Genomic DNA, 25297 nt, shown 5'->3' with positions numbered 1-25297 from the left:
CGGTGTTACTGCCTCCGTCACTTTTTCATCGTAATTTAACCATTATTTTCCCAAGTTTCTGTCTACCTGGCATATTCATAACCCCTCCCGTCCATCCCCCACCCATCTCTTAACACAGAACCTTCTCCCCTGACAACTGTCACAATACAGATCGTAAACCCGGTCGTGTTTTCACCGCACGGTATCTTGTCCCCACCACACTATTACACACCAACTGGTAACACTGGGTGCTATCCCCCTGCAGAGAGTTCTCTTCCCACGGTTTGGCATCACCTTATCCGATAATGTAACCCAGATCTGGCAGGACTGTGGATGGGGCGGCGCAGAGACAATTTTCGCATCTGAATTCAGCGTAGAGTTACTACGGGAAAAAAACTGTGAGTGCGACCATCAGCAGGTGTCTTTGTAGCAGCAGCAGTGGTAGTAGAGGCAGCAGAAGTAACAGCAGAAGTAACAGCAGAGGGAGCAGCAGAGGGAGCAGCAGCAGAAGTAACAGCAGAGGCAGCATCTATAACAGAATAATGTGAATATCTTTGCAAGAAATAAATAAATATTAAATAATAAATAAACTGAATAAATTTATTAAAGTAACCATAAATGAATAAAAAAAAACGATAATGTTACTGACAGCCCCATCTTTAGGCGGTTTTCTTTAGTTTTCTTTGGTTTTATTGGTTTCATTGGTTTTTTTTCATAACCCAAGAAGCTGCAACCTCCCATATCAGCTAATAACTCTGTATATCTCTAAAAAATACCAATGAACACACCCTGTTTTACACCCAATGAACACACCCAATGAGCACACCCTGATCCCACTCTGCTTCCACCTTGATCCCACACCTTCCCATGTCACATTATCTCCCTAATTTTTCCCTGGCCAAACTCCTTCGCTTTCTCTTCACTTCCCTTCCCTCACTTCAGACTTGCAAATATCACATTTCTCACATCTCATTTCTCACTTCACACCCTCTAAATACTGTATCTCACTTCCCTCCCCCTGCGATTTCTTCCTTAATCTCTCACTCCCACCACGGCGCAATCTCTCACGCCCACCTCTCGCAAAATCCGATCGTCCACCCCCAAAAGTTTTTTTCCTCTGGCCCACAATCACTATTTGGGCTCCGTTTCTACTGACAGACTCACGCCCGTCCGGCGTTTACACCTTCCGCTGTCACTAATTTACTGATGGTAGGCAACATATTTAACGGTACCAAATCTGATTATTTATATATATTCTTTCGCTAATCACTAGCATAGGATTTTTTTTGGCATCGCTGTCGCTAGCTAGACACTTCGCTATTGCTGTATCCTTCTGAAAGGCCATAGTAGGACCATCGCCTTCACGTAGAAGCCGCCGTTATTCACTAGACTTTAAGACCTTTCATCTAGTTGCTACGGGCTTTTTCTTTTTAATTGTGGTTTCACAGTCTTTTTCGCTATTTGTGCCTCGTTTGACTCATTAAACTGGTTGTAAAAGCTGTTCCACACCACCGAAATACGCCAGAATCTTGCTATTTTCACCTGGAATAACACCTAATCCGTCTCCACAATGGACCCCACAAACGACCCTAACTTCACTCCTCCGTCGTTGACCAGACACTTCCAGCCGCCAGCTCCATCGTCTCAGATCCCTAAGAACATGCCCATCTCTCCAATTGTGTTGGCAGACATGGGTAACGCTGTGGATGCTCCTCCTCCACATCCATCCAAGAATAACCCTTCCAAAAGCAGACTGAAACACAGCAAAGAATCATCCGATGAAAACGGAACTTACCATTCAAAGATTCCTCGTATCCACACAGAACTAGTCAATTCCTCTTCTGATGAAGATACTAGTGAAACGGCAAAGGCTGCTACCCGTGAACCAACAGAATCCTCAGATTCAGCAATCCAGTCCAGAAATATCAATAATGGCGAAAACAATGGAAATGTTGCAGAAGAACCTATACTTCCTCCAACTGTGGAGGTGAAGTGGTACCAGATCGCTGATTTGGAAGAAGTTCCTCATGGAATTCAAAGGCAGGCTAGAAGTTTGGATAAGTACGAATTCCCTACTCACAGACTAGCCACAACACTCCTGGACGATTCCAAGTACCCATTGGTAATTGTTGCTTGTGGATCATTTTCCCCTGTTACTTATCTCCATTTGCGAATGTTTGAAATGGCTCTTGACGCGATTTCCGAACAGACTCGTTTTGAGGTCATTGGTGGATACTACTCACCCGTTTCTTCTAATTACAAGAAACAAGGATTAGCTCCAGCACACCACCGTGTGAGGATGTGTGAGTTGGCTTGTGAACGTACGTCTTCTTGGCTTATGGTAGACGCTTGGGAGTCGTTACAACCCAAATACACAAGAACTGCCTTGGTCTTGGATCATTTCAACGAAGAGATTAACATCAAGAGAGGAGGTATTCAGACCAAGTCAGGCGAGAAGAGAGGAGTGAAGATAATGTTACTCGCAGGCGGAGATTTGATCGAATCTATGGGTGAGCCTGATGTCTGGGCTGATCAAGATTTGCATCATATTTTGGGTAAATACGGATGTCTTATTGTCGAAAGAACAGGATCCGATGTTAGAAGTTTCCTCTTGAGTCACGACATCATGTATGAACATAGAAGAAACGTCTTGGTTATCAAACAATTGATCTACAACGATATTTCTTCTACGAAGATTCGATTATTCATCAGACGAGGCATGTCTGTCCAATATTTGCTTCCTAATTCTGTCATCAGATACATCCAGCAATATAAACTTTACTACGACTCCGAGCCTGTCAAGCAGGTTATGGCCGAGAATGTCGATTAATTCACGAATTTTGCACCTTAATGCCTTGGGGTAATGGATAAAGTATAGATTTTTGTTTCTCGGACTTAACATGGTTACAATTCACACGATAACGAATACTGATGTGTGCCTGAAAATCTCTTCATTCACGTCATAAATAACATCCTTCAATTCAACTAACAAACGTCTTTTGCTACACTCTTTTTAGATTTTTGTTGCCTAGCCTATTCAACTTTTGTTTTACGGCCTTCAGCTGATTGCTGTTCAATCACGCTCTTTATAATATGTCTGTATAATATCTATGAATGCTTGCTGTTCACGGCTTTCCATGAACAGCACTATATACATAATGCAATGACTATTTAATTCGTAATTAATAAGTCGGTGTAGTCGTCGTTATTGTTTATGCTAAACCCATTCTCATTGGCCAAATGGAGAAGACAGATAAAGTAAAAACTCGTAGACAAGTCTTCCCTCTCGCTCTTGGTATATTTATCAGAGAGTCCTTGAACAACCTTACTGAATCGCACCAGTTCCTCCACACTATTGTCTTCTTGAGGAAGTTGGGGCTGTGATTCTGTCACCTCCTCTCCACCAACACAGTCAGTCTCGCTTATCACATTTATTTCCTGTTTGGGTTGGAAGATCCTTTCATCCTTTAAACGGTCCCACAAGTTGGACTTAAGCAACTTGATGTCAACTCTCTTGGCTACTCTCGCAAAGTTTATGTATGTCGGCCTTAAGAGAAAATTTGCACAAGGGTGAAGTTGACCCCCATCCATAGGGTCTATATTATCGTCATCTTCAAAGTCACCAAAAGAGTTTCCATCTTGAAAATACGAAGCATCATAGGACTGATGGAGCTCTTCTATGTCTTCTCTAAAGACATCATCCATTCTCCTTGATCTCTCCATATCCTCGTTCTCTAAGTACCTTTGGGAATAATAGTTCTCATCCGCTTTAACTGAGTGGTCCTTATCATGATTTTGCGTCCAAATTTGTCTTCTCTTGGTGAATGTTTTCAACATCAGTGGTTTTGTGAATAAATATATAAGTCTCTTGGCAGTAAACTTGTAGTCCTCTGGTAATGTATGTCTGGATTTCCTATGAGAGAGTGGTAAAACAGGAGGAGCTGCTGGATCAGCAAACAATTCCTCCTCATTTTCTTCTTCATCATTAAGAAAATCGATCATCTTAACAGACGACTTTGGAGGCTTTATCTTGGGCCCTCGCTTATTCACTTCTCCACGTTCTTTCCCTAAGAAATTGGATATCTTCCAATGATTTGGTTGTGACCATCTAGGCCTCAAAGTTTTATCAAAATATGCTAATAAGTCGTAATCGGGTATGTCAACTGTTTCCTTGGTGTATTGCCCGTCGTCTACGTCTGGTTCAAGAAAACTCTCGTCGAAGAGTCTTTGAAGAGTTATATTGACAGAGTGTTCGCTAATAACTCCAGGTATTTGGTTATCTTCGACACCATCTTCTCCATCTTCTTCGTCCTCATTGAAATTGTAATCGTTATAATCATTATGGTCGTCCTGATCGTCTGGCTCATTTGCAAGCAGAGCAAATATGTTCTCTTTGTCTACTCCATTCTCTACAATTTCTTGTAAAGCAGAAACCATTGGACAAATCGATAAGTCCTCTATATCTCCTTGGAATAATATGTTCTTTAGAAATGCCATATTACCACTAGGAATCTCTGTTTTGTCCTTGTAGCTGTGTTCTGTTTCCTCTGATGATTTTTCAGTAAGCTTCGGATCCGAAGTTGTGTCAAAGACCACTCTTCCGGACTTGTCAATATTTAGCATGTTAAGTAACATGCTCTTGGATCCACCCTCATCGAAATCAGCTAAAGCTCTTTTGAATATAGGATCCACCGACAATTCTGTATCAATTGAAATCGCTCGTATATCTTCAAATGATTTTACCAAAGTTGTTTCCACCGTATCCGTTCTTCTATTTCTTCGAACTTGCACATTTTGTCCGTCATCATCTTCGTCGTCACTACTAGCTCCTGAATCCTTTCCACCTGCTTTATCGTCCGGATTAGAAGATGCCAAACCCGTCAACAACCTGCTCGTCTCACTGGCTGCGGAATCCACTCTGGAGGAGTAGATCTTCACACACCCGTCAAGTGTTGCCGACGCTTTTTGGAAATTGATACTAGTACCTTCCCGTAAAAGCGACAAATCGTGGAAATAGTCGATCAAGGCGAAATCCCACGAGTTTTTGGCGTTGATCTTATTGTCTGTAGCCATTCGGATCCATAGATCGAAGTCTGTAGCGTTGGCCGATGGCCTTACGCTTAATTGGGGACCCGAACTCATAGTTATTTCTACACTAACATTTACGAATTTTTACCCGTGGACCTCGAGAACACTCCGGAGAACCTTTCAGCCTTTCTACAGTAACTTTCAGCTGTTTCTTCCTATCAACATCACTTCATTCATTACACCATTAAAGAGGTCTGAAAACTAAACAAAAGCACGTGACCGCATCGACATATTTTTTCTCCTAATTTGGATTTCGAGAAGCTGCAAAAACGGGTTATCTGCAGGAGATACATAATGTAGTGGGCTCTGTAATATATGGGAAAGATGGTGGGTGTATAGGTAGGTTATGGTAGTTGTAATGGGGGTATGATATATGTGGGTTAGTGTTGGGTATGTGATAGGGAAAGTGATAATTTTATGGAGGAAAGAATCTCTTTCTAGAAAAAAAAAAGAGATTACAGGACGCTGTTGCTTGTTACCAAATGCTGAGTATGTTAGTAGTAGATGGTAAGTTAATAGTAGTGGTCAGAATATGGTAAGTAATAGGTATGTTAATAATAATGGTGAGTTAATAGTTGATAGTAAGATAATAGCAATGGCGCGCTAATGGTATATGGTAAGTTAAAGGTATTTGATAAGTTAATAGCAGATAGTAAGTTCATTAATGGTAAGTCAATCGTATGATAATACTACAGGTTAATAGTAAGGGTAAGCTAATGGTAAGTTACTGGTAAATTAATGGCAAGTTAATAGTACATTGTAAGTTAATAGTAAGTCAATAGAAAATTGTAAGAGATTGTTAAGGCAATGGTATTAATGGTAATGTTAACCGTGAGTAGTAGGTTTGGTTTCACCTAACAGCAACTTAATAGCTACTTAATGACTACTTAATGCTACTTAATGACTACTCAATGGCTATTCCTAATGGTATGACTAGTAATGTATTAGATTTAAATATTACATTAGATTAAATATTGTATTGCGTAAAGACATGAAAAAGCTTACCACTCTTGGGCTTTAACTCCATAAAGTGACTTCTTGGTACCCTTGATTGGCTTGATTAACTTGGAACCACCCTCTAAGAACGAGAATTTCTCTCTTCTGACGGCTTCGTACTTCTGGATGAATTCTTCCTTTTGTAAGGTCAATCCAATATCGTCTAATCCGTTGACTAAACAGTGCTTTCTAAACTCTTCAACGTCAAAGTGGCCAACCAAAACCTCGTCGGTCTCACCGTCTCTGATTTGTTGTGCTGGTAAGTCTATGGTTAATTTATGACCGTTTTGAACAACTGGTACCAAGGTGTTCTGAATCACATCTTGTGGGATTCTAATTGGTAATAATCCGTTCTTGAACGAGTTGTTGTAGAAGATATCACCAAAAGATGGAGCAATCATACATTTGATACCGAAGTCCTTAAGAGCCCATGGAGCATGTTCTCTAGAAGAACCACATCCGAAGTTGTCACCAGTGACTAACAAAACCTCAGCCTTACGGTATGGCTCAACATTTAAAACGAAGTCAGTTTCAACATCCTTGCCGGTAACTGGGTCCTTAGTGAATCTTGCTTCGTAGAATAATCCTGATTTCAAACCAGTTCTTTTGATGGTCTTCAAGAATTGCTTAGGAATAATGGCATCAGTATCGACATTGGCCTTGTATAATGGGGCAGTGATACCGGTAAGAACGGTAAACTTAGCATTTCCGCCAGTTGGTGCAGCAGTCTTTGCTTTCTTGGATTCTGGCTCCTTTGGAATATCTAATAATCTTTCCTGTTCGGTGCCTGGAGTATCTTCAATCACTTCCTTTTCGTGCTCATACACAGCATCTTGTAAAAGCTTGTCTTCAACGTCATGTTCAACGTGAACAACTGGTTCATCACTAGTGTCGTAGTCATACTCTCTGATATCAGTGAAATGACCCTTGATAGCAGCAGCAGCAGCCATGGCTGGAGACATTAAATGGGTTCTGGAACGAGCACCTTGACGACCCTCGAAGTTTCTGTTGGAAGTGGAAGCACATCTCTCTTCAGGATCCAAGATATCTGGGTTCATACCAAGACACATAGAACAACCAGCTTCTCTCCAAGAGAAACCAGCAGCTTCAAAGATCTTGTCCAAGCCTTCCTTTTCAGCCTGAGCCTTGATTAAACCAGAACCAGGCACAACCAAGACCAACTTCACATTGTCAGCTTTCTTGTGGCCCTTAGCAACTTTAGCAGCAGCTCTCAAGTCCTCGATACGAGCGTTGGTACATGAACCAATGAAAGCTTTGTCGATCTTGAGGTCGACCAATGGAGTGTTAGGAGTCAAACCTTGGTATTGAAGGGCTCTTTCCATACCAGCTTTCTTGATAGGGTCAGAAACAGTGCTTGGATCTGGAACCTTAGCTGTGATTGGAAGTGCATCTTGAGGAGAGTTACCCCAAGTTATGGTTGGAACGATGTCAGAAGCAGCAATCTTGATGTCGTAGTCAAAGACTGCACCCTCATCAGAGTGTAAGGTGCTCCAGTATGCTACAGCCTTTTCCCACTCAGCACCCTTAGGAGCTAATGGTCTACCCTTAACATAGTCTAAAGTAGTTTGGTCAGGCTTGATCATACCGGCACGGGCACCGGCTTCAATGGCCATGTTACAAATAGACATTCTGGCTTCCATGGATAAGTTTTCGATGGCCTTTCCAGCGAATTCTATCACACATCCAGTACCACCAGCAGTACCGATGACTCCAATGACATGTAAAACCAAGTCCTTGGAAGTAATACCCTCGGATAAGTCACCTTCTATGGAGATACGCATGTTCTTGGATTTGGTTTGGATGATGGTTTGGGTAGCTAAGACGTGCTCCACTTCGGAAGTTCCGATACCGAAGGCTAAAGCACCAAAGGCTCCATGAGTAGAAGTATGAGAGTCACCACAGACAACAGTGGTACCTGGTAATGTGAAACCTTGTTCTGGACCAACAATATGCACAATACCTTGTCTGGCGTCGTCCATGCCGAAGTAGGTCACATCGAAATCCTTGACGTTTTGTTCCAAGGTACTCACTTGTAATCTGGAGTCGTCTTGGTCAATAAAAGATTCAACATCTTTGAAGTTAGCACGAGATATGGTTGGGATATTATGGTCGACGGTTGCTAAGGTACAGTCGGTTCTTCTGACAGGTCTACCTGCGTTTTTTAAACCTTCAAACGCTTGTGGTGAGGTCACTTCGTGCACCAAATGCCTATCGATGTAAAGTAAGTAAGATCCAGTGTCATCTTTGTGGACTATGTGGTCTTCGAAGACCTTATCGTATAATGTTCTTGGGGCCATCGCAGCAGTGATAAATTCTCTGGAGTGCAAGTTATTACCACTTATTCTTATGCAATAATTCTGAAAACTATACCAATAGAATAGTAAGCCTCCGGTGATGGTTTCAACTACTTAACACCTCCAAATCAAACATCACAGAAGTCTCCAGGTTGTCTTCTTTATATATGTCCATTCGAACAAGCGGAGTCATTGACGATATGTGCCGGATGCCGGTTTCGCTCCGGTTTCGCAATCGGGGAAGCCAATGAGGACCATATTATTAGTCAACAGCGAAGGCAGGAGGAGGCGGGATTGGTCACGTGACCCGGTTACCGACGGTGATGCGTCGGTGTTGCAGTTCCTGGACGGTATGATGCGGTCAGCGACGTGGAAGATGACGTAGGAAATAGGATCATAGAGTGCAAAATCCATATGTGACTTTGACGGGGCAGCGGAACAGGGGTATCTGAGTCATTTGAGGATGATTTCGTTGAAATTCCATGGGTCTTTGGCTTGAAGTTTAGCTTGAAGTATGGGCTCCTGCTACTGTAGAGTGTAATTGTTATTACACTGTATGTTCCACAAACAGCATAACCGCCAGGCACACCACCACCACCACCCAAAAAAAAAGCATCCCACTGCTGCTTGCCCCAGAAAATGGCCTGTATCGCTATTTTTCCCCAGCTACAAGGAGACGTCGCACCGACACCTCGATTTTTCACCGGACTCATGCCTAACTCACCACCACCACTAACTCTTTACTGTTGTGATCTTTTTGGCATTTTTGCATTTGTCGGCGCTACCATATGTCTTATTCCACCAGAATCAACAACATCCTGCATACATCCCACAACTAAACTGCAATTTTCTCTCTCATCTTCCTCCTCCTCCTAAAACTGCATTTTACGTCTCGATCTTCTCTTTTGCATCTTACATCCTCCCTCTCTTTACAGGTTACAAACACCCAGTATCTGTCTCACATTAGACGCCTATAAAGAATATAAAGCAACATAGTGTTTCTTTTATTTCTCTAGTTGTTCTTCACCAGCGGTTGGATTAGTGGATGGAATTCGGTCAATTACAATGATTCCGTCCGGTAGCAGAAGGTCGAAAATCAGACCTCCCAGAAAATCGCTTGTTAGCTCGTCTCTTGATGGTTCCAATTCAGATCCTACAGTGGACTTTGAAAAATCTTGGTCCATCTTATCGAGTGCCATTACTCAGATTCAGAGCAAAAACGTGTCTAATCTCTCGTATGAACAGCTCTACAGAAAAGCGTATGTTTTGGTGCTTAGAAAGTACGGAGCGAAGTTGTACGATAATGTAGCTAGTCTCATTACACACCATTTGCTTGTCAGAAGAGACCACCTTCTTGCCATATCCGATCACGAAGATTTCATGAAGGCCGTGATATTGGAATGGGACGAGCATTTGCAATCAATGAAGTTCGTGAGCGACGTACTCATGTATCTCAACCGTGTTTACGTAAAAGAACACAAGAAATTGCTCATATACGATCTAGGCATAGAATTGTTCAAAGATAACGTGATAAAGCATAACCACGATGAAGTGGGAAGAAAAATCGTGGACATAGTGATTCAAGAGATAACTAGAAACAGAAAGGGAGAAGTGATCACTACAACCATGTACATTACAAAGCTTATAAACATGTTGGAATTGCTCGTGGAAAGCGCTGGAACAGATATCCAATACGGAGAGAACTACTTCCAAACCATGTTTGAGCCAACATTCCTTCAAAATTCTGAGACTTTCTTCTATAATTTGTCTCAGGAATTTGTAAATTATAACCTCGGATCGCGATACATACGGGAAGCCGGACAATTCATAAAAGAAGAAGAAAGTAGAATCAATTTCTATTTACCTTCTTCAACATACCCAAAACTCATAGACCTCATGAACAATATAATCATAAAAGACAAGATAGACGACATAATTTCGCTTCCGTACGAGCAGCAAGGTCTTTCCTACTGGTTACAACCAGTTCTTGGAAACATATTTGACGATAGACAGTCAACACATCACTTGGCGGAATTACGAATACTATACGAACTAATTGGCAGATTTGACCTGGAATACCAATTACTCAGGCTACGTTTAAAGGAGAATATAATTGCTCAGGGTATACAACTTCCTGAGTTTGTTAAGACTTCACTCCAGAACGCAGGAGAAAAGAAAACGGCTACAAATTCTACTGCGTTTGCAACAAAATGGATAGATACTGTTTTGCGGTATCGTGAACAAATCATGAAATTACTGGCTGAGGCATTTGCACTGAATCCTATCGTCGAGCAAACTATTACTTATGCTATGAGAGACTTCATTAATGGTTCAGGAACTAATAGAAAAAATAATATAAGCGTAAATGCACCGGAGCTTTTGTCTGTCTACATGGACTACTACATCAAGCAACTTGGGAAACCATCACCATCGAAAGACATCAGCACAAGTTCCTCTGATCTGACGGATGTATTTGTCAACCGGTCAATTCAATTCTTGAGATATATAAAGGACAAAGATGCGTTTGAAGCCAACTATGCAAATCACTTTGCAAAGAGATTCTTAAATTCGAAGGGAGCCTCTCAAACAATAAATGCTAACAACAAATTAGGTGTCGACCTTGAAGAATTAATACTCTCCAAACTAGGAGAAGAAATGGGTACCACCTCCCTTGATAAGATTATTAAGATGAACAAAGACATCAAGCTGTCCAAGGATACCACTGCCGAATATAAAAAACATATCAGCAAGAACCAGAAGCAGAACTTGGTTGATCTTGAGCTTAAGATCTGTAATGTCACAGATTGGCCTAAATCTATGACCAAGGACTACAAGTCATTTTCCAAATCAGATACTGGGGAAGTTTCATTCTTGTGGCCTAAACAGCTACGTAATACTATTCGGGAGTTTGAGGAGTTCTGGTTTTCAGGTAAGAAAAACGACAATAAGTCATTATATTGGAGTCCTAAGTTTGGATCCATAGACATGAGAATCACATACCCGTCGAGAACTTATGAGATCAATATGTCTACTTATGCTGGTATCATCATGCTTCTTTTTGCGCCACAATCTTCTAACGCCGACGGAACAATGGTTCTGGCCTTCGATGAACAAAAGGAGCTCACATATGACGAGATACAAGAACTCACTGGGATACCCGAGGCTGATTTGAAGAGGCACTTGCAGTCTATTGCGGTAGCCCCAAGACTGAGGTTGTTGATCAAAAAGCCCATGACAAAGGAAGTGAATAACACAGACGTGTTTAAATTGAACGAAAACTTCAAATCGCCATCGATCAAAGTCAAGGTTTTGACAGTCTCCGCATCGTCCTCTGCTGCACCATCTAAAGCTAAGCAAAAGACGGAGCAGGAAGAAGAAGCAGAGGAAGTGCAAAGTAATATTGCAGAGGGCCGTAAACTTGAGGTAAATGCTGCAATCGTTCGTATCATGAAATCAAGACACACCGTCAGGCACAACAAACTTATAGAAGAGCTCATTAAGCAGCTCGCTAACAGATTTCAACCTCTGATTATCTTGATAAAGCAAAGAATCGAGGATTTAATTGAAAAGGAGTATTTGAAGAGAGATGACGATGATAAAAACACTTACCACTATGTAGCATAATCAGAGCAGCATAATGAGAGTAGCGTGAATATCAGCAGAAGCGAATGATGTATAGAGTAACATGTTATACTGTATAGTTACCAAAAGCAAAATTGAACGAAACGGTCAGAACGCTAGGTGAGTGAAATTTCAGTACAATTCATAAAGAAATTAACAAACTACTTTTTTGCTAGCATTCAGATAGTTCACAACTTCAAGAAAGCAAGATTTCTTCCTTATAAACTACTTCAAGAAACAAACATCTAATTTTTACGCATTATACATATTAACAGTGAGAAGGATGAATGGGTAAAGGAACCACTCCAATTTTCTTCACACAAAATATTCTCTCTTCATTTTTAAATTCCAATTCCTTCGCCAACCATACTTCTATTCCCGAATCTCCATACCCTCTATATCAACATACCATATATCAAATCTAACATACCACATATCAAATTACTGCTAATAACACTTAACACTTCAAATATAACTGATTAACTCCAAGTATGCACTCCCTTATCTCATAACCCATAACCCACAACCATACTACAAATGGTAGCGCTACAACATGCATACTCAACTCGCAAACTCTCCAACATGCAAACTTTCTTTCCCAACCTCCAAAATGTGAACGATATAAACTACAAAACTACAAAACTACAAAAGTAATATTTACAATCATCTTTCCTCCTCTGTTATCATAGATAATTGCATTGGAAAATGTCAGCCAACGATATCTTGGACGTGTTAAACGTTCAGAGAGACGAGCTGAAGCAACCCGTGAAGAAAAAACAGAAAACAAGCAATGATCCGTACGGTAGTGGTCAAAGGCAGTCTGGTATGGCTAGAGAGCTTTATAACTTGTTAGGACCAAATACTCCGCCAGTGAACTTACCCTTGGCAGGAACTGCTGCAAGCAAAGCTCTGCTCAAATTGAAGGCTTCACCATGGACCAAGATGCCGTTCAAGCCAAATAAGCATAATACAGATTCGAAGGACGTGACTTTCTCACATTGGGTGAAAGGGTCAAGAGAACTCTTGGAACAAGAAGAGGCCAAAAAGCCGTATTTCTTTGAGAAATACAACGTAAAGATAGACATTCCCGAATTAGTGGACGAAGAAACCTATGAAAAATTTATGGAAGAAATCAAAGAAAGAGAAAAGAGAATACGAGAGGAAAGAAGACAGCGTGAGAAGGAAAAGAGAGAACAGGAGGCAAGAGATCGTGAAAGAAGAGAAAAGGAACAGAAAGAGCAGAAAGAGGCCGCCAATATCGGTGATAAATCTGATTCGAAGAGCTCTGAAGATGAGATGAAAGTCAAATCCGAAGATTCGCCAATTAAGGACAAGAAAGAAGACAAGGAAAAGGCAGAAAGCATACATGCAAATGACAAAGAATCCTACAATACTATTTCCGTTGATGACTCTTCTTCAAAGGACGCTAAGGACAGTCAAGAAAGCATTGAAGCCGCCGAGGTTGAGCCCGAAGATTGGTCCTACGAAGAAACTCAGTACTTGTTTGAATTGTGTGGTGACTTCGAGTTGAAATGGCCCGTTATTTATGATAGATTCAGTTATCCAACTCATCGTTCAGTGGAGGATTTAAAAGAACAATTTTATAGAATCTGCATCAAAATCCTAGAGAATCAGTCTACCTCAAATCCTGCCCTCATTGAGTCTCTCAGTGCTTACTCCAAACCGAGAGAGCTCGAAAGGAAACAATACTTAGAAAATTTACTTAGAAGAACACCCGCCGAAATAGCAGAAGAAGAATCTTTAGTCATAGAGGCCCGCCGTTTCGAATTAGCCGCAAAGAAGATGTTGATCGAAAGGTCTCATCTTTTAACTTTGTTGGACTCTCCACAGACTACACAACAAGTGCAGCAGTTCCAATCTTCCCAGGGTCTTACAAACTTGTACAATAATTTAATGATAATAGATAAGAACCAAAAAAAGCGTCAGCTACAACAACAACAAAAACAGGTCACAACTGGAAATCAAGAACCGGTTCCACCTCCAATCCCAATCGCTGCTTCGTCATCGTTCAAGAAGGATAGATCATTCCAAACTCACTTACAGCAATATCTTTCTGGATTGCTCAAGCAAAGTCAAAATCTTAATCCAAACGTGAAACGCGAGTCTAATGCTATTCAGCAATTGCTAATGAAGAGACTCACTCAGAAAGAGGAAGAGGCTTACGGCTTGTTCTTTCATGGTACTGAGAAGCTTAACCCTGGTGTGATTTTAAGATCCACCCAAAAGTTGCCAGGGTTACAACAGAAGCAATCTGTTCTTAAATCGGTAAATGCGGTACTTCAAGAGCTCGACATTCCTACTGCTGGTGGTACTAGTTGGAAACCTGTAATGCCCACCAGAAAGACCATGACGAAATATGATGAGCTCATCAGATCAGTTGTTGCTCTTTTGGAATTGAAGAAAGGAAAGGATAAGTTGGAGGCTGAAATTAGGTTGATCAAGAGTCAAAGAGGACTTCAATGAGTTTATAATTATATGTATGTATATTTAATGCGTTTATGTAAAATAAGGTATAAAAGTGTTGCGTTTGAATTGAAAAATGCAATGTTTGAATTCAGAAACCAAAATCAAACGGTATGGGAGTCGTAGAAGACTCATGATGCGGATTTGTGACCTCACGAAGTTCATCTAATTTTTTTAGTAAAAGCATCTCTACGTCTTCCCTAACTTCAGCCGGCGGTGGTTCAATGGGAGCAACTTCCAAACCCTGTCCACTGGGACTGATGTCGTAAAACTTTAATGCGGAGAAGGAATAAGATAATGATGAACTAGAATTGGGGCCACAATTACTATTGTGAGAATCTATGAAGTAAGCGGAGACGCTCTTCACAAATTCTAAATCTTTGTATCCATCAAAGACAATGTTTGAGTACAAGAGGATTTCAGCAATGCATACTAAAGAAGACGTACGGCCATAGCTTTCACCAGGGGTTATTTGTTTTGAATGTAACTTCGGGAATTCTGTTAGCATCTTCAAAAATCTCTTGAACGAGGGACTAACGATATTAAATTTGAATTGCTTCATCCGTTCCGAGAAGAACAGAAGTAATATCGAAACCAATTTCCATTTATCACCTTGATTCAATGAAATAGCCTTCGAGTATATACTTAACAAGTGATAGAGCAAGTCGACATCTTCCGCCATCGTGTATTTAGTCAATACTGCATCGCAATCTTTCTTGTAGTGTAAAGCATTTGCCAATTCATTATGCAAATTAGATAATCTTTGGCTTGTTGGTAAAGTTTGCCAATGTAACCAGTCAAGTTCAGAATGCAGTATTCCTAATTTAGAGGCAAGCGACAATACTTTATCATCAGATATCAATTCCGGAAAGTGCTTCTGGATTGACATGACCAGACTAGTACAAAACCCTTTGTACCAACTCGATGAAAAATATCTGTCATATTCGCTAGTGAGCGTCTTCACAATTTCATCCAAATAGTTCCGTTTTGCTATATTATTGATTTTCAGACTTCTGGAGATGTTTAATAGAACGTTTGAAAGAAGTCGATGCCTGATAGTTTGAAGATGGAAGACCGAGATATCATCAGACAGTACTTTCTTTTGAAAGGTGAAAACTTCATTCTTCTCCTTAATCAACAGATTTAATATCAATGCTAGGTATTTGGAAAATGAAAACGAACACAAACTTATTACGGCGGCAAGAACAACCATATCTTTGCAGTTTTGGAGAGGATGAAACTTCAAGATCTCATTATAGAAGAATAAGATGAACTTGTCGCGCAGATAGTGGTTACCAATATATGGAAAGCTTTGCAAGGCAAGCTTATCCCAATTGGGTTTGCTTGATAAATGGGTACATCGTATCCATATTTTGATGCCAATCTCAACATTGACGTTAGCTCCCTCTTCTTCTGCAACTGTTGGTAAAGGAAATCTGCCCATTTCGGTGTTCAACACTCTGTAGTTTGCATCATTCAAGTTTTGGATCGTCTGAGAAAGACCTCTGGTTTCATCAAATTTACTTCTGTCGTTTATAATTCTCTGCAAACATTGGTATGCTAGTTTATACATCTCAAGTAACATTCTGCTAGGTGTATCGGGGTCAACCTTTGTGACGATTGTAAGGAATTGTGATGTATATCTTATATGAACAAATGGAGTCACTAAAGTTTCAAATATGCCCATGAGATCCTTCCATAATTTTATAACGCCAGAGAGTGAGAAGTAACACTGTCCTAAGGAGTTAACCAAGAGCGACATTGTATCAGTTGGTACGTCCAATCCTTTGGAAATGCATATCTCAAGATAAGAATTCAATGCATCTATTGAAACTTTCAAAATTTCTGCATCTCTCGTATTCGAAATTTGGAAAACAAGATCATAAAGCTGATTCTTGAGGTCCACTTTCGATAGTTGCGTCAATAGTAAAATAAAGTTGCATCTATTGATGAACATTGCAAAGTGTTCCTTGCCCTTCAGGTAGTTGAAACGACTGGAAGTGAACAATTTTGTAATAAGTCTTTTTGTTTTCGATTCCTCTGGTAATTCGGAAATATAGGAGTAAAGAAAAAGCATAAACCTTTCGAAGAAAGAGCCGTCGGGAATGTCATCTCTTGTTCGGATTCTACCCATCAATTCAGGTACTACCCATTCATCATCAAAATTGGCAAATTTTCTTGATGTAATGGCGGCATAAAACTGAAGGATCATTCTTTCTTCAATAGGCCATCCGAATTTCCTGTTTAATGAATACACAATGTCAAGAAACCGATTATGGAGACGAGAATCCGAATCCCTGGAAAATGACTCGTATATGCGATAAAACGAGGACCAGTTGATACCGGAAGATGGACAAAATACTGCCAATGCATAAATAGCATCCAAGATAATTTCTATATCAACCTCAGTAGCAACAACGACAAGAGCACAATTAATCTGTTGCCACCAGTCTTTAGAGTCCTTCATCAACGTGTACATGATATAGAATGACTCGTAGCTCTTTGAGTTTTTGCCTTCCGAAAGCATTAATGCAAAGTCATTACTTTCAAAATTTCGAAAGAAGAGTATCCAATACCTTTGGCTCATATCTCTCAAGTTGCGTTGTATATCAATATTCGGTTCTTCTGATGAAGTGGTCCTAGAAATTGTAAAAAGGGTATAATATAAAAGATAGGTATATGGAAACCAAAACCTACACTTTTCAGCAGTTGTGTAATCTTGTACGTTTGCTGTTGCCGAGAGCAAACTATTCAAAAGACGCCAGCATTTTTCTGAAGGCAGTTCTTGAACAATCAAGGCCCATTTTAGGATGCCTTTGAGGGCCTCGTAGAGCTCATTGCTAACCGCATCATTTAAAAATGCTCTGGACTTCACGAGTCTAATTAAAAAGGATAGAAATCCTTCCATGTGGGAATGATTGTTGTTAAACAAAGTGAATGCAAAATTTTCGCCCATGACTTTGATGTAGACAGAATCATTCTGTAAAACATACCTTTTGCCTTCATCCATTTGCTTAATTCTTTTAATATCTATAGTTCCCAAAATGAAATGATTAGGAAAGTGTATTTCATTTTGAACCAATGAATCTGGAGAGTAATACCTTGGAAGAGAAGGATTCATGGACACTATTCTATCAGTAACATATTTTTTGTCGCTTTCTGCTTCAAACGCGATGGTTGATTGAACGGGATTGCGCAGAAACTGATACTCCGAACTGAATAGCTCTCTTGTATTCTTTGTAGGCGCAGAGCTATCATGTTTCTTGGGAGGACGTTTCTTCTTCTTCTTCTTCATAATTCTGGAAGGTGCTAAGGTTAATCTCTTTTTCGGAAGTTTACCAAATGAAGTGTCAGATAAAAGCCTTTGTTTCTTCTTCGTATGTGAGGACCCTGACTTTTTGTGCTGAGCTTTTGGTTTGTTTGAAGAAGCTCTTTGAGTTCCCTTGGAAGTTGAGGGTACTCTTTTCTTCTTTGGTCCATCCTGTGTATTCCTCTTGCGTTTACCAGAACCAATATTTGCAAACATTGGGTTTACAAAGTCTCCTTCTTGGATATCAAATAGGTCAGCATCTTCTGGAGCTGACGGCAGCTTCAAATCAAGCTCAACTCCAATTTGTTCAACACTCAAGTCGCTCGTATTAAAGTTGGTAGGACTGTCATCAAATAAGTCGTTACCATGTTGAGAGAGATCATCTTCAGATGATGATGAACTATCAGATAATATACCAAAAGTATCCAATCTTGGGATCTTGCCTGTCTTTTCTTCTTCTTGGTTCTCGAGATCAACCTGATGGTAAAAGTTAGCACTGCTCTCTGCTGGTTCATCGAAATCCTCACTGACAAAGTGACGCATCTCATACCGCAGAGTACTTGCCTTGTGTGCCTTTGGACCATATTTCCTTACAGCTAAGCCTTTTCTATGCTCAAGCTCTTTCACCTGAGGGGTCTTCTTGAATTTATGTTTATAGGAAAGCTGTGCCGTACCGTGATGACTTGTGGAAGGAATATGTAACCTTTTCTCAGAGCTGAAGTTTCTATGGTAGATAGACTTGAACTCTTGATCTAGTTCGTGATAGGGAATATTGAGATCTATTGACTCATCCAGATCACTATTATACTCACTATTTGAATCGTAGACGCCTTGGCTGTAGCTTGCAAATGCCTGAGAATCGGCCAACTCATAATTTTCATTGGTGTCTTGAACACTAGTTTCTGCTTCCTTCTCAATTTCTTCTTCTTCCTTATTCCTTGCCAAACGAGATTGCTTTCCAAGGATTGAATAGAAATTCTTAGCTTTGAACTTCTCATCTCTCGGGTTCAGCTCTTTCTGTTTGATATATGTGTAGTTTAGATATTTTACGATAGGCTCTAGATCGTGATTGTTCTCCTGGTATATTTCATTGAGATAGTCTATGCTGGTAAGACCCAAGTAATGGGCTTGATCCGCCAAGTAGGGGTGAGTGCTTGCAAAATTACGTTTGCGGAGACCGCGTCGAGAAGTTGCTGCTGATTCGTAGTTTCGTGAGTCGAGGTATATTTGTAAATTATTATTGTCTTCATGGTCTGATTTGTGAACAGGGCTAATGCTATTTATGCTGGGAGCTTGAGTATGGGTATTATTAATGATATTGTTGTTTTGATTCACGTTGGAACCTGATAAGTACTGATCTTTATCCTGTTCTCCTTCACTGTCCTCCACTGTATCTTCTTCTCTATATCGTTCTTTACGGCGTTTTGCTACTACTATGCTGAGGTCATTCCATTCGTCGTTGCTGAACAAACCGGAAAATTTGGTTGACTTTTGAAGGTTTGATTGGATGATATTTCGCTTCGATGGCGACAAATCCGTCAAAACTGATGCCATGTTCAATGGAGATATCATGGAAGAGTCCAATTCGGCGTTGTCTTCGCTCTCTGAGTCTGGGACCAAGTCCACCAGTTGCAGATCGGACATGGTCTTAAGTATAACAACTTCACCAGAGCTTTTTTCTTGGTTTTCTTGCTATTTGCTGGTGGTATTCTTGAATGGAGGTCATCAGAACTGTGCAAATCAGAAACAACATCAACCTGCTGTTTGGTACTAAGTAACAACTACCAAATCAACCAATCAATGTATCGATGCAAAAACACCAAATCTCAGGCGAATTTCTTGTTTTCTTCGTAATTATGAATTTTCACCCGTTACGATGAATATATCCAATTCTTGCCAGATTCCAACCACTACTATTACGATTGAATCAACCCTTTACTGAAACATACAACATCAGCAAACATTAAATAAATTTGTGTTTACTTCTTTTTTTTCCGTGCCGTTTTTTAGTGAGCGCGTAATTTTTTGCTGCAAAAAAATGTGCTGGCGGTTGATTTGTGAGTTACTGGTAGTGAAGAAGGAATGGTAGTGAGGAGGAATGTTACGAAGATGAAGATGTTATGGAAGAGGCGTGATGGTTGGAGTGGCAGATGGTATAGCTGATATATTATTATATATCTTACCATTATCTGTACTATCTAATTGAAATAATATAAAAAGTTCATTATTCTTTGATTTAGTTTCAAATTTAGGTATAATAATTACATTGTAAAGGGGGGTATAAATCCTTTATTTTATCCTTAAAGGGTGTGGAGTGGATTGAGCTATGTAATGTTGGGTGTGGATATTGGGTGGATATTGGTTATTGTAAAGAAGAAATTCAAAGTAATTCAAAGTGGAAAAAGAAGAGAACATAGTCATTACCTTATATGATTTAATACCTTTATAATGATATGAATTGATGCAATATCGTATAAGATGAAATCCCCAACGAGAAACAAGTAAAAGGTTCATCTGACGTAGAAATAAAATGGACTATTCTCATAGGGATTTCCGTATGAAATGTAGTATGACTAGAAATAGCCATTTGAAGAGAATGAGAAATAGCTTTGTAAATAGAATGAATACAAATTCGGAAGGTTCTCCATTCAGCTGTCCTAAACCAAAAAGGCTGAACGAGGACAATTTGGTAATCCAAGGCTTTGAATCGCCCATATTGAACAAAACCACTACATCAGAAGCTAACTACGTCTATTCTAATTCATCTATTGGACTCTAATCATCTATTTGACTCTAATAGCTTATAATATAATAACTCTATGTGTTTCTCAGAAACACACCTTCACCACCTACTCCAATGGAATACCCTCTCTCTGCAATTCCTTCTCGTCAAATTTCACTTGACTGGGCTCCTCATCGTTGTTATACTCACCGTAAGTCAAATACCCGTCTACAGTATGGGTATAGAAGGTACTTCTATCATAATGATCTAACTTCAAACCCTTCTCAAGACGGGAAACTAAATCAGGATTTGAAACAAATGGCCTAGAAAATCCTATCATGGTACGGTCGTCTTCATTTACATGCTTGATGAGATCGGTATAGTGCAATATTTCATTCCCCTCTATTACCAAATGGTGAACATTGGATTTAATCAATGTAGGATCTCCTTTGAAGTTGGTACCATACCCGCCTGCTCTTACCAAAACTCCAGTCCAAGACTCAATGAGAGTAGCATTAGACTTTCCTGTTGGATCGATGTCGCTGGATCCAGAAACTCTTGGCTCAGGCAATGAGAAATAAGCAATTTCTTTACCTTCCTGTTTTCTCTTCTCCAATTCTTGGACAATATATTCACAAGCCTTAAGAGTGGGGTTTTCGTTGTGGGGTATATCATCAGGATATACCATTCCGTTGTGTTCAGAGAATGGTGTCAACCGCAATGAAACCTTGGAAGGACCGATCTCTGGATGGTCAAACAACTTGTCCACCAACTCAAGCAAGAACCTTGATCTATTCTCGACACTTCCTCCGTATTCGTCGTTTCTCTGGTTAGAAAGCGGTGACAAGAACTGTTCAACCAAATGGCCAGATCCTCCGTGTATTTCAATATAGTCAAAATTAGCTTTCGTTAAGGCTCTAACAGAGCTTTCGACAAATTCATCCTGGATTTTATGAATTTCGTCAACAGTGAAGGCTCTCAACTCAAGTCCATTTTCTTCAGCCTTAATTCTCTGGGTATCAGACATGTAGAGACCAGCAGAAGGTGCAGCAAAATCTTGTCCGTGCTTCTTCAACAAGTCGATGCTGGAAGTACGACCCAGCGAAAATAATTGTATAGAAACATATGAGCCGTTAGCATGGATAGCGTCGGTGATTTTCTTCAAAGCTGAGCTCTGTTTGTCCGACCACAATCCAGATTTGAATGCAGCCAACCCTCCAGTACGAGAGCCCATAACTGACTCGAAAATGATCAAAGTGCCGGGATACTTTGACCTGGCAGTATAATATTCTAACATTATATCGGTTGGAGTGAAATTCACCGATCTAGCTCTGGACGTTGGAGCGAAGACCACTCTGTGGGCAAGCTTAATATCGCCAACGACGATGGGCTTGAAGAGATTTGTTTCAGCTAATGAAGTGTTCGCCTTTGTCATGACTGTTAGCTTTGTCTTATTTGTTCAAAGTGTGTAGACAACTCGGTTGAACTAATTCTAGTAGAGATGCTAACTACGAGAAAGCTAAATCTAAAATGAAGGTACCAAAACTGTATGATACGATGAATGCTAGATCTACACTAAAAGCATAAACCGCGCCTTTCTCCGGGAACTACAACATCTATATATATATTCATATGTTACGAATATGTCTCCATTCATATTGATCCCACAGCACGTTTTATTCCATACTGTTTAGAGAATAACGGAACACGGCCCGAAAGGCTTGGCACAACCGGGAATCAAGAAAAGCCCGGCAATACATGCTAGTTAAGAGTGTTTAGTAAGGAGGCAGTAAGAGTGGGGAATGAGATAACGGAGACAAGGAACCAGAAACATGATGGTAATGGTTTGACATCTAACAAGAACTTCTTGTCTGTGGCTGCAATATTGAAGTATTATAGAAGAACCTTATAAAGAGTTCGTCAATCACCGAAGTAGGCATATTATGAAGCACAGAATAAGGTGCAAGTTAGTGGGGTGCATAAACAAATTAGCGTGCAACGCTACACACACATACGTACACATATGTACACATCCTACTACACATGCCTACACATACTATAAGACATATAAGCATGCAAACAAACTTATACAGAAACTTACACATACAAAAATACAAACACACAGTCTCCAAATATGCATACATAGAACATGATAACGGTAGTTACCTCCTAATGTATCCATTTTAGCCGCATCGGCTGCAAATCTGATTTTCCATCAGCTCCATAGCATTGCGAGTGGTTGGTAGAAATGTCTCCATATTACTTAACTATGGTTGACTGCTAACTGTTGATTAGCACTTAGTGCTTACAACTTTGTACTTCGTCCTTAGTACTTACCATTCACAATTTACTACTATCTCCTCACCGCTTACCACTTACCATTTACCATGAGCTGTCACTACTTACTACTTACTTACCACCCACCACTACTACTTACTACTGACTACAACATCGCCATTTATAATAACGACTACTGATTACTTGAGTCTCACCACTCACCACTACCACTACCACTACCACTACCACTACCACTACCACTATCACCACCACCACTGCACTCATACTAACTCCCCTACTATCAGCCCATATCAAACACTATGAGAGCGGAATTCACAAGTCTGTTCTGTTTCCTAATCGGGAAGTGTAACCATCAAGTGCGATGCCCCACACTATTGAAGCTAGTCCCAAGCAGCTCTCTCTCCGGCTGTCTCTGTATCCGTCTGTCTCCCTTTCCCTCTGCTGGATTAACGTATGCCATATCGTGCTATGATGCAGTGGAAAATAATCGCAATGATTTTACGAGGTTTGACGTACACCTGTTTGCACCTGCTATTTTTTGAAGAGTGTGGTACGGCAGTGTTTGTCATAGCATCTGGTGGAGATTTTCACTTGCCTTAAGTTAAACCCGGATAGTGCAAGTGGAAAGTTAGTGAAAAATTCACCTGTCTTCTTATTTCGTGGAGACTCAAATAGGACATACACAACAAAACTTCACTTGCTTCATCACAAATGAGCCTGGCCAAACCCGTGGAATCGCAACGACTCAGCAGCATCGATATCGACTTCGAACCAAATGAATCTCCTTCGGAGCCCTCTTCATCTTCAACAGAGACCTCCTTAGGTATAGACCCAGCCTTTTCTAAAAAGGAAAAATTCAGCATAATCTTTGATGACGAACTCATATACGTAGACTCCATCAACTGGCGTTCGAGCAACTTGCTCAAGCTCCAAATCCTTGCATCATATACCATGTTCATCTTGTTTGGGCTAGCGGAACAGACTATGGGCACGATTATTCCTGTGCTACAGCAGGATTATAAAGTTAACGATCTCCAAATCAGTCTAGTATTTGTCTTTTCAGTATCTGGATACTTTGTAATGGCTCTTCTGAACGATTTCACTCATAAAGCCCTTGGAATTAGAGGTGTAGTAGTATTGGGATCTACCGTAATGACCTTTGGATACTTGATAGAGTCTACACGACCCCCATTTTTGGTATTCTGTGTATGTTATTTCATGGGAGGTATAGGATTCGGGTCTTTGGATGCCGGTTTAAATGGTTGGGTCGGTAGCCTTCATGATTCAAACCAACTATTAGGCATTTTGCATGGTTGCTATGGAATTGGTTGTATGATCTCCCCACCATTGATTACTCACTTGTTAGAGCGCAAAGAAAACCCTTGGGCATGGAACCATTTCTACATAGTGTTATCTATAATCGGTGGTTTCTGTGTGTCAATGTTGATATTGACATTCAAGTATGAGACCCCCAAAAAGTACAAATTCGTGGCTCAAATGAAGCATGAATCTCGTAAGAGATGTGATGCTAAGAATAGGGATGAAGAACATATAGAATTGGAGAGCTTCAAGAAATTGAGTGTGGAAATCTCTGATAATGAAGTTAACTCAAGTGACTCAGTACAAGAAGAAACATCTGTAACGTTGCTAGGAGCACTCAAATCGAGATTAGTTTGGATATTTGCACTCATTTTGTTTATCTATGTTGGTGGAGAGGTTTCCTTCGGAACTTGGATCATAACTTATCTTATTCGGGTCAATAAATTACCCTACAAAATGGCTTCCTATATGGCCACATCATTTTGGTTTGGGTTAACTGTTGGTAGAATCGTATTGGGATTCGTCACTGCCCACTATTTCAAAACGGAGTTATTAGCCAACTTTGTATACATACTTGGTTCATTTATTGGTTATCTATTCTTCTGGATATTTGCTGGGTCTAAAATGACGGTTTTATTGTTCATTACGGTATTTTTCACAGGCTTGTTTGTAGGACCGATTTTCCCTACAACAATTGTAACTTCCATTAAGGTGTTACCGCCAAAGTACCATACCTCTGGCATTGGGTTTGTATGTGCGTTTGGTGGTGGAGGAGCAGCTGGTCTACCATTTTTGATTGGGCTTATCGCAGAATCCAGCGACATTGGAATGAAGATAATGCCTCTTCTCATAGTTTTAATGTTTGGGGTTTTGGTTGTTTTATGGGCTGGTATCATGAAACGATACTCTGCTTCATATGGAAGAAATGCACTTTGAAAAGAGTTATAGAATCAAAGAAATATGCATGCTATAAAAATAGATAGAACCATGCAAAGCCTAGAGGCATAGTCGACTCTAGAAGAACATTAGATGCCATTTGTGCTAGGTTCCATTTGTGTATGCTTATAAATATACTACTGTAATACGACTGTAGTCTACCCATTGTGAAGTGCTTTCAACTATGAACCACGGTGGATACTAATATTATACATTTATTAAAATATA

The 25297-nt window shown here is 40.2% G+C and overlaps 8 protein-coding genes across 8 annotated transcripts; 4 read left to right on the top strand and 4 right to left on the bottom strand. All coding sequences in view use genetic code 12, as the record gives it.

Moving 5' to 3' along the window:
• Positions 1-1549: 1549 nt before the first annotated feature.
• Positions 1550-3155, top strand: RJT20DRAFT_123030 (nicotinamide-nucleotide adenylyltransferase; the record flags this gene model as incomplete). The annotated part of the gene is made up of 2 exons (XM_064915948.1): positions 1550-1859; positions 1941-3155. 2 exons carry the CDS (start codon positions 1550-1552, stop codon positions 2807-2809), a joined length of 1179 nt encoding a protein of 392 aa, XP_064771995.1. The 3' UTR covers positions 2810-3155.
• On the bottom strand, positions 3151-5242 carry RJT20DRAFT_157557 (condensin complex subunit 2/barren; the record flags this gene model as incomplete). The annotated part of the gene is made up of 1 exon (XM_064919153.1): positions 3151-5242. Exon 1 carries the CDS (start codon positions 5119-5121, stop codon positions 3151-3153), a length of 1971 nt encoding a protein of 656 aa, XP_064771994.1. The 5' UTR covers positions 5122-5242.
• A 598-nt stretch (positions 5243-5840) lies between these two features.
• LEU1 (3-isopropylmalate dehydratase) lies at positions 5841-8489 on the bottom strand. The gene has a single exon (XM_064917989.1). It carries the CDS (start codon positions 8379-8381, stop codon positions 6069-6071), a length of 2313 nt encoding a protein of 770 aa, XP_064771993.1. The 5' UTR covers positions 8382-8489; the 3' UTR covers positions 5841-6068.
• Positions 8490-9390: 901 nt separating this feature from the next.
• Positions 9391-12229, top strand: RJT20DRAFT_64234 (cullin). Its single transcript, XM_064921068.1, has one exon. It carries the CDS (start codon positions 9444-9446, stop codon positions 12000-12002), a length of 2559 nt encoding a protein of 852 aa, XP_064771992.1. The 5' UTR covers positions 9391-9443; the 3' UTR covers positions 12003-12229.
• A 445-nt stretch (positions 12230-12674) lies between these two features.
• SWC4 (Swc4p) lies at positions 12675-14579 on the top strand. The gene has a single exon (XM_064917988.1). The coding sequence runs from the start codon at positions 12705-12707 to the stop codon at positions 14481-14483; it is 1779 nt and encodes a 592-aa protein (XP_064771991.1). The 5' UTR covers positions 12675-12704; the 3' UTR covers positions 14484-14579.
• MMS22 (Mms22p) lies at positions 14575-19732 on the bottom strand (the record flags this gene model as incomplete). The annotated part of the gene is made up of 1 exon (XM_064919152.1): positions 14575-19732. Exon 1 carries the CDS (start codon positions 19435-19437, stop codon positions 14575-14577), a length of 4863 nt encoding a protein of 1620 aa, XP_064771990.1. The 5' UTR covers positions 19438-19732.
• Positions 19733-20542: 810 nt separating this feature from the next.
• Positions 20543-22227, bottom strand: RJT20DRAFT_131352 (uncharacterized protein). The gene has a single exon (XM_064917987.1). The coding sequence runs from the start codon at positions 21948-21950 to the stop codon at positions 20643-20645; it is 1308 nt and encodes a 435-aa protein (XP_064771989.1). The 5' UTR covers positions 21951-22227; the 3' UTR covers positions 20543-20642.
• Positions 22228-23440: 1213 nt separating this feature from the next.
• RJT20DRAFT_64224 (uncharacterized protein) lies at positions 23441-25287 on the top strand. Its single transcript, XM_064921067.1, has one exon. It carries the CDS (start codon positions 23525-23527, stop codon positions 25067-25069), a length of 1545 nt encoding a protein of 514 aa, XP_064771988.1. The 5' UTR covers positions 23441-23524; the 3' UTR covers positions 25070-25287.
• The last annotated feature ends 10 nt before the right edge of the window (positions 25288-25297 follow it).

The sequence above is a fragment of the Scheffersomyces xylosifermentans genome (assembly GCF_036884685.1).
Source record: "Scheffersomyces xylosifermentans strain CBS 12540 chromosome Unknown RJT20scaffold_8, whole genome shotgun sequence".
NCBI classification, from domain to species: Eukaryota; Fungi; Ascomycota; class Pichiomycetes; order Serinales; family Debaryomycetaceae; genus Scheffersomyces; species Scheffersomyces xylosifermentans.
Note: the sequence above shows the minus strand (reverse complement) of the source record. Positions and strands in the feature narration are given on the sequence as shown.